The 14,503-nt window shown below is 44.2% G+C and overlaps 1 protein-coding gene across 1 annotated transcript; it reads right to left on the bottom strand.

Moving 5' to 3' along the window:
* Positions 1–3,786: 3,786 nt before the first annotated feature.
* On the bottom strand, positions 3,787–5,374 carry HCAR1 (hydroxycarboxylic acid receptor 1). The gene has a single exon (XM_046641397.1). The coding sequence runs from the start codon at positions 4,983–4,985 to the stop codon at positions 3,987–3,989; it is 999 nt and encodes a 332-aa protein (XP_046497353.1). The 5' UTR covers positions 4,986–5,374; the 3' UTR covers positions 3,787–3,986.
* Between the last annotated feature and the right edge of the window lie 9,129 nt (positions 5,375–14,503).

Below are 14,503 nucleotides of genomic sequence, written 5' to 3'. Positions count from 1 at the left end.
CTAGTCATGACAAAAATGCTTTGCAAAACTGTATTTTATATATAATAATCCTACTTTAGCAAAACAAAATACTCATTATTTGTGTACAAGTGTGTAGATGCCCTGAATGCTAAGTCATCACCTCTAGGAAATGAGATTAGGAGGAATGAAAAGAAGACTTTCACTTCTTACTTTATATATTTGTTTGTTCTTTAAATTTTGAACAAAAACAATTAAAGAAACGTAATTCTTTTTTAGAAATAAAGAATCTGAAAGACTATTCACAAATTGTGTGTTGTGACGGGTTGTGAACAGGCCCTTCTCTCCCTGATGGATCTCACGGCTTCACCTCTTACCAGGTGTCCTGGCCCCAGCCCGGACTTTCCATTCGTGTCCCATTGATTGTCCTGTGGTTCCCAAACCATCTTCTCTTGTTCACCTCTCTCCTCTCTAATTGGAGGACCTTTCCGCACTGACTCACGTGGTTGCCTTCTATCCATCCCTCAGGGCCAAGTTTATGAGTCACTTCCTCTGAGAAGCCTTCCCCCACCCCTAAGCCAGGATTAGGGACACCTGGATTCTCCTGCAGAGCCCTGTGTTTACCATTTTCGCTGCAGTTAGCCTGAATGGCAATTTTCTTTTTTCCTTGGTTTCTACAATAGACCCCATGGGATTGGGGCTATGTTTTTCATTGTGTTTCTACTGTGCCTGGTACAGAGCTGGTGCCTAATAAATATTCCCTGAAAGGGAGGATGAATGAATGAATGAATCTTTACAAGGAATAAAATACTGACCCCTACCCACTCCCCCTATATCATCATTGTAGGCTGAATATAGATTATGCCCATATGTGAGCCCATCTGTTTATTCTACTCTATCTCAACCTGTACATATATATATAATTTAGTGCCCCAGCTTCATGGATGAACTCTGAAATTCTTGTGTTTAGTTTTAATGCTCTTTTGTTCCCATCTTGACATGCTTAATACTTTTTTTTTTGGAAGATTAGCCCCGAGCTAACATCTGCTGCCAATCCTCCTCTTTTTTTGCTGAGGAAGACTGGCCCTGAGCTAACCTCCATGCCCATCTCCCTCTACTTTATATGTGGGATGCCTACCACAGCATGGCGTGCCAAGCGGTGCCATGTCCGCACCCAGGATCCGAACCGGCAAACCCTGGGCTGCTGAAGCAGAATGTGCGCACTTAACCGCTGGGCCACCGGGCTGGCCCTTCTTAATACATTTTGAACAAGGGATCCTGCAGTTTCGTTTTGCACCTGGCCCTGCAAATTATGTAGCTGGTCCTGAAGCCATTCATGCACTCGCTGTGATGATGGGGTCTTGAGTCATATTGGAAACGTCTGGATTAGAAGGCCCAGAGGGCAAGCAAGGTGAGATCATGCATTGCAGTGTGGCCAGCTCCCCACCTTGCTGTAGAATCTTAAACAATTGGCTCAGCCCCTTGTGTCCAGACTTATAATCCTGTCTAACCAGCCCCTGCACTCTGGTGACTCCAGATACCGTCTTAACCATTTCAGTTTCAATAAAGGGTAAGGAAACCCATCCTGAGAATAGACCTGACCTTAAATTTTTGCACTGTTAGCACCAATAGAAAGTACCTCTTATTTCTTCCATACGATTCGTATAGACTACGTGGCCTAATATCCCTGCTAGCTTTTGTGTGACTTTTCCTGAAAGACCCTGAGCAAGAGGAGAAAACATTTTCTAAATCGATTACATTTTTCCACTTCAGGTAGTTTAAACAGCGTCTTGCCAAAAAAGCTGTACTCCTCTTCCTTACAGTTTCTGAAGAACACTTCTTAAGATGATTTCTTTTTGTCACATTGTATGAATTTAAAACGGGAAGCAAAATGAGAGTCAAGACTGTCTTTGGGTTTTTGTTTGATTTTTCTTTCTTTTTGTTTGTTCTTGCTGGTTTTTAGTGAGAACGTCTGCCTGTTTTCTTTGGAGGGTAAAGTTTTAAGAAGTCTTTTAACACAGGGTCATACACAGGACACGGATTTTCTTCAGGAACTCATTTTTATTAAGATGAAGCAAGAAAGGAGCAGCCCAGGAAAGAATTCAAGCTGAGAATAGAATTCAAAGCAGAAGTGCGGGTTTTCACAGATTTCTACGAGGAGGACATATGTTCCTTGACGCTGATCGGAATGCTTACTTTCGCTCTTTCCCAAGCAGCTGGGGAGCAGGCGGCTTTAGGTGGTGACAATGCAGCAGCTACTTAGCGGCTCTGAACCCCAGGGGAAGTTGCTTCCGTGCCTCAGTTTCTTTATGTGTAAGATGTGTTAATACAATAAGTCATAATATCGAGTACTTACTGCCAGACACTGTGCTTAATTCTTTACATGCACTTATTCATGCAGTCAAATATTTATTGAGCACCTGCTGTGTACAGGCCTTCTTCTAGGCCCTGGGGGTACCACAGTGAACAAGGTCTCTATGCTTCAGGATCCTACCTTCATTGAATCCACCCAACGATCTTTTGAAGTCAACATTATTGTTACCCCTGTTGGACAGGTGAGGAAATTGAAGCTAAAAGTGGTTAAATAAAACCTTCTCCCCAGATCACACTTCTAGTAAGAGGTTAGGCTAGGATTCAAACTTAGGTTCATCAGACTTTCTACAGCCCCTACTTTTCATCACTAGGCAATGCAAAGTGCCTCTGAAAAAGGAAATAAGGACAGCTGAAGGGGTGTTCTGAGGCCAAAGAACTAAAAGTTGGTAAGGTCCTTAAGTGCAGAGAGTACACTGGAAATTTGACAAAGTGTAAATAAAGGAGCTGAGAACAACTTTCACAACTTCGTGGCTTGAGAATAGAGCTAAGATTGGTTTGAAATCTTTCTTCCTAATCTAGGGCAGGGCTGCCTATCATTTCATAGAATCATCTAGTTCTGAGGGCTCCAGGTATATGTTTGGGAACTTATGTGCATAAGGACACTTAGCCTTCTTGCCCTTTCGTGTTTGTACAGAATCCTGCAATAAGAGGAAAATACTGATGTTTGCAGAGAACAGGTCTAGAAACTATATTCATTGAAAAGGCGGAGGTCATTAACCTCCCTGCCTGCCCCCCGCCCCCAAAAGACTTTGCTGTCACACAAGGGTTGACTAACGACGCTCCAGCTAAAAGGGACACTAGCACAGTGCCTGGCACAGAACATGAATTCAGTAAAGACATGGAGAATGAATGAATGAATAACTTCAACACATAGTCACGTAACAAGCAGTCAAAAGCGATAATGCCAGACTCAGCACTTCCCTAAGGCTAACGGGATTTTTTCAAGCAGTCGGCTCCCACTGGAAAAATCAGGGCAGGTAAACATAGCCCTCAGCACCTTCTTTGAAATGTAAAGACTTGCAGAAAAATTCGGAGTCTGAAGAAGGTCAGATGGAACTGTTTTGCAGTCATTCTTCTCCGGAAACTGAGAAGTCAACAATGTAAGGGGGCCCCATGAAGACGAAAATCATCGGGATCAGGACCTCCCAATCTAAAGAGCCTCACTCAGCTTGAAATAAAATTATTGACTTACTCCAGTTTCTATTTCCCGAGACAAGTAACGATTGAAGGTCGGAAGATAGGAAATACTGATAAGTTATTAACTTCACTAACTTCCCCAGAGAGAGAACATAACTGGTTTAAACATTGGTATGTATTTACTCAGCTGTTTAAAATTACACAGGAGCCGAGCTCTTCCTAACCCCCCGCCCCAACACATACATGCCCCACTCCGTGCATATATCATCCCCGTCACTGTAATCAGATTATATAAATGCAACCTACTCACTTCTCAATTGGAACCTTTCAAAAAGGCACAGTAACCTGAGTTTCACGTCCGACAGTGAGGAGGATACAGCTAAGAAAGGGTGGCATTTTCAAAGCCCCTCCCCCTTAGCACAAATTCTTTCCAAGTCGCCAATCTGTCCTCCTCGCTTTAGTGTGTCTGCCTTTTTTAGTGCCATTCAGCACGTTTGGAGATCCCACTGGACATCAGGCTAGCTTTGGAAGCTATTTGTTACACTGGTGCAACTCCTGTGACAGAGGCTCGAAACTGGCATCTCTTCCGGCCGCCGTGTCTTGGAGCGTCCTGGACGCTTGGGTCTCAGACTGCCGATTTTGAGCTTGGCGTAGAATTTGGGGAACAAAGGACTTGAAAAATAATACACCAGGGGGTCCAGCATGCTGTTCATGTAGGTGAAGCTCAGGGTAACGTGGAGGGCTATGTGGACAGACAGATCGCAGGCGCTCAAGGGCACCGTCCAGAGGAAGTACAGTCTGGCTGACACGCTGGGCAGGTAGCACGTGACAAATACCACTGCCACCACCATGATGAACCGGGTGGCCTTCTTCATCCGCGTCTGCCTGGCTAGGTGCTGTCTCTGCTTCAGGCTCCAAATAATCTTGAAGGAGCAAAACAAGATGATGCCGAGGGGCAGGAAGAATTCCAGTTGAAACATGACGTCGTGCCAGCCATTGGCTGACTCCATGATGAAGCTCTCACAAGATACAGTCTCCCCTTGCACACACAGATGTTTCTCCATCAAAAGATACAGAGTCCCCAGGATGATCATGGTCCAAAGGGCACAGACAATGCCAGCCGCAGTCCGGTTGGAGATGGTGTTCATCATATGGTGGGGGTGGACCACTTTGAAATACCTGTCCACAGCCACCACCGTGAGGAAGACGATGCTCCCAGCCCTGTTCGTGGCCATCATGAAGAGCACCACCCGACAGGGAATATCCTCAAAGGCCCACTGTCTATGCCTGAGGTAATAGTCTGTCCGAAAGGGCAGGCAGACCATGAGAAGGAAGTCGGCCACTGCCAAGTTGAAAAGGTAAATAGTGCTCGGCTTCCAGGTCTTCATGTGAAAGCAGAAACCATACAGGGCAATGCCATTGCCCAGGGCGCCAAGAACAAAGGCCAGGATCAGCAGTGGTGGCATCACCTGAGGGATGGGGTCCCCCTCGATGAGGCAGCACGACTCGTTGTCCATAGTGGACACAGGACAAGTGCTCTGTGTGCCAGGCTGTAGAGTCCCCGCAAAGACACAGATGCTTATCTGAGTGCTACTGCTCACACAGCTGCTGTTCTACCAACTTCTTCACTCCAGGATGCAGGTGCTGCGCGTGTGGGTGGATGCAGGCGCTCCACGGAGAACAGCAACTTCAGCTGGGAAACGAATGATTCAGGGAAGTCCTTTCTCTGGAGCCTGGGTCACAAGCTGCCTGTGTCCCTGGGAGCCGAAGCCTGGAGACATCCAGGCTTTGAAACTCATGAAATTACGCCCAAGTGATCATTTCTGGGAAGCATCTGGCAGCTCCGATGGGATTCATACTGGAGGGGAGTTGTGGGGTCCAGCCCCAGAATGGTTCTTGTTTGCAGCCTCACGCCTTCTCCTCAGACTCACTCTGTGCTGGAGAGCGTGCAGAGCTGCCCAGAAGGCAGGAGAAAAGCTTGTTTGTCTTCCCTCCCAGAGGAGAAATACAAACACTTCCTGGGGCCGTTCTGGGCCTCTGCTTCTGCTTTCCTCCCTAACCTTTGCCTGACCGCCCTGTCCTCTCCTTGTCCCAGGGGGCACTCCCAGGCTGTGCCAGTGGGGAGGCTCTGTTCTCCAGTCCTCAGAGCCATTTCCTCTACCCACATCCAGAAATACAGCACTCAAAAATCAGAAGGGTCTGCGGAGGAAAAAAGCTCTGAAAACGACACTTGTTGGTTGTTAGAAAAATTCCTTGAAGCACGTTGCCTTTCCTGCCTCCATTCGCAGCTCTGACCCTTTGCATCCTTCCATGGACCCAAGTAAGTGACCAGTTGCACAACCAGCAAGACCATGAAATGGATCTGAAGCCACTTCTCATGGATCTGTCTCCACAAGACAGGCTCTTTGGGACCCAGTTCCTCCCTCGGCTGTTTGCAAAAGAGGACTTGGCTCTGAGTTTTGCACTGGCTGTTCAAAAAAGCCAAACATGATGATCTATGTTTTTAATTTTAATTAAAATTAATTCAGTACAATCAATTAATGCTGAGCTCATTGATGGGGGCAAATGAAGGTCGGGGAGGTTGGTCAAGGAGTCTGTCTCTAAAATAATCATAGGTAAAAATAGACTGCACGAAAGACGGACTCTTTGCTAAAATTTCCTCTCCTTTGGCTTCAGAGGTGACCTATCTGCCCTGCGCCTTTCAGCTCCCAGCTGAGGAAAGGGGAGGGGGAGCATTGAAAGAACACAGGCGCCTGCTTCCAGATGCCAACTAAAGCTAAATTCTCCCCACTGAAGCCTGGACTCCAAATTAGCCCAACACCACCCCCGACTGCCCTCACCCTACATGACCGCTGTCACCCCCCACCTGCTGAAACTGTTGAAAAGAGTTTCCTAAGTGGTTTCCTTTCCTCTAGTCCCTTCCCTGTAAATCCTCTCCCACACTACAATGTGGTTTCTCTAAGGCACAGATATGATCATATCCTTTTTCCTTACTTAAAAACTTTCATTAGTTCTCTTCAATGTCAAGGTATTAGACTGTATGGCCTGTGGGGCATATCTGGTTCAAAAACCAGTTTGGTTTAACAACCTGGGACCAACCTATAAAAACCTGGATTTCCAGGATCTCTTGGAAAACTGGAAGATCTGGCCACACTGGGTCAACAATCCCACGTAGTAACAATCAGCCGGAGCTGAGGGTAGCTGCCTCCTTTAGTCAGGGCAAGAACTCTCCATTTTGCCACAGTCCTCGCCACTCCCTACTTCATGGTCAGCTTCATTCCTTCACATGCCTGGTCTCTGTGGGATTTTGAGTTTGGCACCTTGGCTCTAGGTTAAAGGTCACATTGCTTGGATTGGTATACAAGGCCCTTCACAGATGGTTCCCAAAGTACCTTTCCAAGATCACTCTCCTGCCACTTTCCTTCTCATATCCTACTTGTTGGTCTCATAACTTCTAATAAATAGCGGTGTCCATCAGACATCTATGTTTAGCTCCCCCACTAATCTAAGATGTCCTTGGAGACAAAGTCCATGTTCTGCAGCAGGGACATAGGGTAAGGATCTAGGTGACAAACTGCTAAGTTTCATGAGAGCTGATAGCAGCCACTTTCACTCTGGGGACCTCTGTGATTCTGTGAGAAGTCACGAACTAACAGTTGGTAATTAATGTAGGCTGTAACGCTCCCGTAGGATAACACTCCAGGGAGGTAACTCCAAATACCTTAATATGGTCAGACAGAATTTTTCAACAAGTGGAAAATACTCTTCCTTCTGTGTCAGCAGATGCTGTCAAGATTCTTGTAGGGGCTGGTCCCGTGGCCGAGTGGTTAAGTTCGCGCGCTCCGCTGCAGGCGGCCCAGTGTTTCTTTGGTTCGAATCCTGGGCGCGACATGGCACTGCTCATCAGACCACACTGAGGCAGCGTCCCACATGCCACAACTAGAAGGACCCACAACGAAGAATATACAACTATGTACCGGGGGGCTTTGGGGAGAAAAAAGGAAAAAAGAAAATCTTTAAAAAAAAAGATTCTTGTACACACAAGTGCTTCCCTTTTCCCAAGCATGACGAGCACTTGCTTTTCTTTTCCACGTTCTTTCTGTCTTGTTAAATCAATTTCTTCTTCCTTTTTGACTGCAGAATTAGCTGGGAAGCTGAAGATTAAGAAAGAAAAGATAGATTTCTCTTTCTCTGAAGGCCTACCATTGCCTGTGTGAGGGCAGGAGGTATATGGGAAATCTCTGTATCTTCCCCTCAATTTTATTGTAAACCTAAAACTGCTCTAAGAAAAATAGTCATAAAAACAATTTTAAACCAAATTTTATTACTGATCTTATGTTTACTCCTAGCTACTAATTACAGTGCCTGCTGCAAAATAGAGGGTTTATTGATTTTAAAATGTTTTTAATGTATTTAAAATAATTTTAAAATGTATTTAATGAACCTCCGAGGTGTTTTTGCTAGATGCTCTAGGATCCACCAAACAAGGAAGATATTATCTGCTGAGTGTTTAGTACGGGAAATAAGACAAGCACATAAATAACAACGAGGGACCAGCCCTGTGGCCGAGTGGTTAAGTTCGTACGCTCCGCTTCCGCAGCCCAGGGTTACACCAGTTCGGATCCTGGGCGCGGACGTGGCACTGCTCATCAAGCCATGCTGAGGCGGCGTCCCACATAGCAGATCCAGAAGGGCCTACAATTAGAATATACAACTATGTACTGGGGGAGCTTTGGGGAGGAGAAGAAGAAGAAGAAAGAGAACAGGAAGAAGAAAGATTGGCAACAGATGTTAGCTCAGGTGCCAATCTTTGAAAAACATAATAAAAATAAAGAAAAACAAATAGAATCAGCAATTTAAGGCAGTATTTTCCAAAATGTGGTAGACACGCCGCAGATAATGTGTGAGATGATTTTAGGTGCTATGGAGTAATATAGACATGGATTTTGACTTTATGACTTTATTTTAAAACGTGTTCAAAAAAAAAATGAAGCTGGCCCACCAGAGTTTTGTGAAGGAGGGAGAGTTAAAATTTCCAGGGGCAGAAGTAGAAGGAACAGACAGTCCGGATAAAATGAAGAGCACGAAGAAGTCAGGCTGGAGGCGGCATCTGAGGAAGCTTCAAGGAATCTGGAATTTGGAGGCTATGTCATGGAACCATAAGGAATCAAATAGGCATGTCTAGTAGGGCTCTTTTGCAGGGGACCTTGAACTCAGTGGCAGTTGGGAGATATTTTTGAGTGAGTGACATTGTAAAGAGTTGGAGGGATAGTTGAAAAAGAGAGAAGGAAACCAACAGGCTTTGGTTCCTCCTCCCGTTCTCCGGCCTGCCCTGGAGCCACAGTACTCCCGTTCTCACCTGCTAATTCTGCAGGCTCAGAGCCCTTGTCTTCTTTTTCTAAACTGTTCCATGGTGAGCCATAGAGGGGATGGTATCCATATCCATATCAACATTATCACTTAAGAAAAGTTTCTCATCCTCTTCCTCAGATTGCACATTAGACAAAGGGAACTGTCAGCTCCATCCACCAAATAGCTCAAGCCGTAAGCTTCCTTTCCTCTCCTCCTTTGCTCACCACAATCCCCTATCTGTTGGTCACATGCCCTTGATAAACAAACGAAAAGCAATAGGATATATTGGAGTATATGAGGAAGCCCTTTGGTTTAAACTAATTTGGGCTCACGTTGCTTTTCCAAAAGGGCCTGACATGGCCTGTTGAGCATGCATTGTACATCTGCTTTAAATATTTACTATGTCCCAAAGACAAGAATGATGCCCTTAAAGATAGCGAAGTAACTTCCCCCCATATTGGCATTTCTTTAAGGATAAGCATCCCTTCCTGGGAACTCAGAATTAATTACTGACCTGCTGTGCTCACCTTGTGACCACTGACCTGCTGACCACTGATCTGCAGTGCCAGCCAAGCATCTCGTGACAATTGTAAATGGGACATGGCTATCATATTTGATGTATGCTCTTTGTTCCAAGATGGTATATAACCACTCTGTACACCCCACTTCTTTGGTGCCCTTCCTTCCTTGGGGAAGGAAGGCCCCAGGCTATTCCTCAGATCTGGCTCATAATAAACTCACTCCAATTTTGATTTATAGACTGATTATGGATTATTTGCATCAACACCCTAAATCTCTGTCTACTCACAGTGCTACCACTTTGGCTGGTCCATAGTTCTGGAGGAATACAACCACCTCCTGATTGGTCCTCCTTCAATCCGTTCTCCAAAGCTCAAATCTGGTAATGTTACTCACCTGCTCGAATGCTCCCGTAGCTTTCTCTTGTCCTTAGCAGGGAATTCAGGATGGACAAGACACCATGGGAACTGGCCTCGACACCTCCAACATGAGCCATAACTGTGTTTAATATCCAAAGACTGTCTTATAGGGACCACTGGGGACATACTTCCTTCCCTCCCAATCCTGGATATCTCCTTTTTTCTTGGCCTGAGCCCAGACCAGTATCTTCCAATAGAACTTTCTACAATAATGGAAATGTTCTGTAATATACTTGTAGCTATTGAGCACTTGAAATGGGGTTAGTGGGAACTGAATTTTCAATGTCATTTAATTTTAGTAATTTAAAATTTAAAAGCCACACGTAGTTTGTGGCTACCGTACAGGAAGCCCACGGGACACCACTTCTTCCAGCTTCCAAGCCTTCTATGAATCTCCTTCTCTAGTCTGTGTTAGACGCTCTTCTCTGCACCACTTCTGTCACCCCCTCACTTACCATGCAGTATTGTAATGGTTTACTCGTGTGTAGGCGGGGGCGGGGGGGTTTGAAAGAACTTGTGAACACACCTGCCAGGCTGATCTGGTGTGAGCTTGGGGCTCTTGGGCCCTGCCGTGCCACCTCCTCCGCTGTTTTATGAGAACATTTCACTTTATATATGATGGGGGAGGAAGTAGACACTCTTGCGGGGGCCGCCTAGTAGGTGGCATGAGAAGGAACTGTCTATGTGGCAGTGTGTTGGAAAGACACACTCCTTCTGTACAATTCTCCTTTACTCCCATACTACTACCACACTTACAATAATTTTGATGCCAGATGTGTGGGATGTTTTTCCCACACCAAGCAAGTCTCTGTGACACCAGTTGGATGTCCTATAATTCACTTCAATTCTGACACTAACTTGAGTTAGCGCAGACCCCACAAGTTAAAGGCTCAGTCCCATGAGACTGTCCCCGACTTCAGATGCCAATTGCAAGTTCTGGGTCCAAAGGTTACCCACAACTTCTATCCGACTTGGCTACAATTTGACGTTCGTATGACCCACCCCTTCTCAGATTCGAACATGTGCTAGAACGGCTCACAAAACTCAGGGAAGTATTGACTTGTTTACCAGTTTATTACATAATAAAAGATGTGATAAAGGACGCAGATGAACAGCTAGATGAAGAGGTACATAAGGTGAGGTCTGGAAGGGTTCGGAGCACAGGAGCTTCTGTCCCCATGGAGTTGGGTTGTGTCACCCTCTTGGTTCGTGAATGTGTTTACCAACCCAGAAGCTCCCCAAACCTCATACAATTGGGATTTTTATGGAGACTTCATTACATTTGCATGATCGATTATTAACTACACCATAGCTCTTCTCCCCTCTGGAGAATAGGGCTGAAAATTCCAAGCTTCTCATCATGGCTTGGTCTTTCTGGAGGCCAGTCCCAATCCAGGAGCCCACGCAGAGTTGCCTCATTAGAACAAAAGACACTCCAGGAACTTCCATGGGATTTAGGAGTTCAATGTGAGGAACCAGGGGCAGAGACCTATATATATATATTTCTCATTATTTCACAGGTAGAGTTCCGCTTCTCCAAGCGCCTTTCCGGGCCGGAGGCCTGAGTATGTGACTGTATTGGCTTCCTGTGGCTGCTGTGATAAATTACCCCAAGCTTGGTGGCTTAAAACAATAGAAAGTTATTCTCTTGCAGTTCTGGAAACTAAGAGTTTGAAATGAAGGTGTCAGCAAGGCTGTCCTCCCTCCAGAGGCTCCAGGGAAGAGCTTGTTTCTTGCTTTGTCCGGCTTCCAGCTGTTGGCACTCCTGGGCTTGTGGCCGCATCACTCCAATCTCTGCCTCCGTGGTCACATGGCCTTCTCTGTGGGCCTCTTATAAGGACACTTGTCATTAGATTTAGAGCCCAGATAATCCAGGATGATCTCATCTCAGGATTGCTAACTTAATTATGTCTGCAAAGCCTCTTTTTCCAAATAAAGTCTTATTCACAGTTTTCAGGGGTGAAGATGTGCGCATATCTTTTATAGGGAAACAACCATTCAAACCACTACAGGGACCTTTTCAACATCAGTGTTTGAGTCCTAGAGTTCCTTTCTCTACCCAACTATTTGGGGTAGAGATGCCTTCTATGGAAGGGAAGGGGAATTACTGACGGACTAAATGACTTAGCGTCTTTTTTGTTTGTTTCTGTTCAGGAGGGCTGCAGCCCAGGAGAAAGTTGGGGGTCCAAAAGTTAAGGGGAGGGACGGGATTTCTTCACAGCGTGACTGGGGGGTTTCCCTGACCTGACACAACCTCTCACAAGGAAGTTCCTCACCATTTCAAACTGAGTCTTAAAAATTGTAAACAATGGATTTTTCTACATATAAAGTACAATAAAAACTAAAGAGAGAGGGGGAAATTATAGATCAAAGAGATTGAAGAGATGTATTAACCAACTGTTTGCACCCTGACTCAAACAACTCCAATTGTTAAAAAAGTATGAGGCATTCGGGGAAATCTGAACACTGATTGGCTAATTAAGGATATTAAGGAATTATTGATAATTATCATGGATGTGTTAACGGTATTTCACTTATGTTTAAAGAAGGCGTCTTTACCTTTTAAAAATAAATACTGAAATATGTGTAGATGAAATTAAATGATATTTGGGATGAGATCCAAAGGACTTCAACAGGAGAAGGGGACAGAAATAGAAAAAGACATGTTATGAGTTTTTTATTATTATAGCTGGATTATGAGAATACGGACATTCATTGTCCTCTTCTCTCTGCTTGTATATATTTTCCACAATAAGAACTTAAATAAAACTGAAAACAACTTAACTGCCAGTGGGAAATGAGATAAATTATGGGGACTCCATTCAATAAAATACTATTTACTTATTAAAAAGAATAAATAGCGGGGCTGGCCCCGTGGCCGAGTGGTTAAGTTCGCGCGCTCCGCTGCAGGCGGCCCAGTGTTTCGTTGGTTCGAATCCTGGGCGCAGACATGGCACTGCTCATCGGGCCACGCTGGGGTAGCGTCCCACATGCCAGAACGAAGAATATACAACTATGTACTGGGGGGCTTTGGGGAGAAAAAGGAAAACAATAAAATCTTTAAAAAAAAAAAAAAAGAATAAATAGCACTCACTTATATAACACTCCCTTTGGGCCAGGCCCTGTTCGAAGCATCTCTCCTATCCATATAGAATGAGACAGAGTTTAAGTACCGACCCAGAAAGATGTCCAAGGTATTTAGTTAAGTGAAAAAAATTAAATATAAAAAATGCACTGGAGTTTGTGTAGCATAATCCCATTTTTGAAGTTAAGAAATAATATACATGCCCTCATACATTGCTGGAGGTAACGTAAAATGGTTCTGCTGCTATGGAAAACATTTTGGCAGTTCCTCAAAAAGTTAAACATAGAATTGCCATATAACCCAACAATTTCATTCCTAGGTATAGACCCAAAAAAATCAAAAACAGGACTCAAACAGATACTTGTACATGAATGCTCATAGCAGCACTACTCAGAAGCAACAAAAGGTGATGTGATGATTTTATGTGTCAACTTGGCTGGACCACTGTGCCCAGATATTTGGTCAAACATTATTCTGGATGTTTCTGTGAGGTTGTCTTTTGGATGAGGTTAACATTTAAATTGGTGGACTTTGAGTAAAGCAGATTGCCCTCTGTAATATGGGTGAAACTTATCCAATCAGATGAAGGCCTTACTAGAACAAAGACTGGCCTCTCCAAAGCAAGACGACGTTCTGCCAGCTGATGGCCTTTGGACTCGACTGAACATTGGCTCTTCCCTGGGTATCAAGCCTGCCAGCCTACGCTACAGATTTCGGACTCGCCATCTTCATAATCACACAAGCTAATTCCTTAAAATGAATCTCTCTCTCTGTCTATATATATATATACACACATGTACACACACACACATCCTCTTGGTTCTGTTTCTCTGAAGAAGCCTGACTAATACAGGTGGAAACAACCCAAATGTTCATCAACAGATGAAAGGATAAACGAATTGTGGTATATACATACAGAGGAATGGTATTTCACCATAAAAAGCAATGATTCATTCGACAAAGTACATGAACCTCAAAAACATTTTAAGTGAAAGAAGCCAGCCACAAAAGGTAACACATGGTATGACTCCATTTAAATGAAATGTCTGGAATAGATAAATCATAGAGACAGAAAGGAGATTACTGTTTGCCAGGGACTGGAGACAGGGGAGAATGAGGAGTGAGTGGTAATGGGTACAGATTTTGGGGGCGGGGGGGGTGATGAAAATATTTTGGAACTAGATAAAGGTGGTCTTTGCACATCAATGTACTAAATGTCACTGAATTACAATTACTGAACTACAACCACTTTAAATGGTTAATTTTATGTGAATAGCAACTCAGTAAAAAAATATGTGTATGCATTTAAAAGATCTGGAAGATAAGAATACATACTCTGGAGTTAGGTTGCCTGGGTTTAAAGTTAATTCTCTCACTTATTGGTTGAGAGACCTTTAGGCAAGCTACTTCACATCCTTCAGGTTCAATTTCTTCATGTGTAAAATGGAAACGATATCACCCACGTCATTCTAATATGAAGGTAAAATGAGTTAATCTATGTAAAGTTCTTAGAACAGTGTGCAACACAGAGTAGCTGCTATATATGTTTTAGCTGATATTCCTGTTATTATTATCATCATTATATGCACCAAACGCTTAATAGCACTCTGGAGAAGCAGAAACTTTCATTTTTTACACACTTCTGTATTGTTTGAATAGC

Source organism: Equus quagga, chromosome 15, assembly GCF_021613505.1.
Source record: "Equus quagga isolate Etosha38 chromosome 15, UCLA_HA_Equagga_1.0, whole genome shotgun sequence".
NCBI classification, from domain to species: Eukaryota; Metazoa; Chordata; class Mammalia; order Perissodactyla; family Equidae; genus Equus; species Equus quagga.
Note: the sequence above shows the minus strand (reverse complement) of the source record. Positions and strands in the feature narration are given on the sequence as shown.

Bases quoted from the DNA above. Each gene is read 5' to 3' on its own strand.
- HCAR1 (XM_046641397.1), bottom strand. From the start codon at position 4,985: ATGGACAACGAGTCGTGCTGCCTCATCGAGGGGGACCCCATCCCTCAG.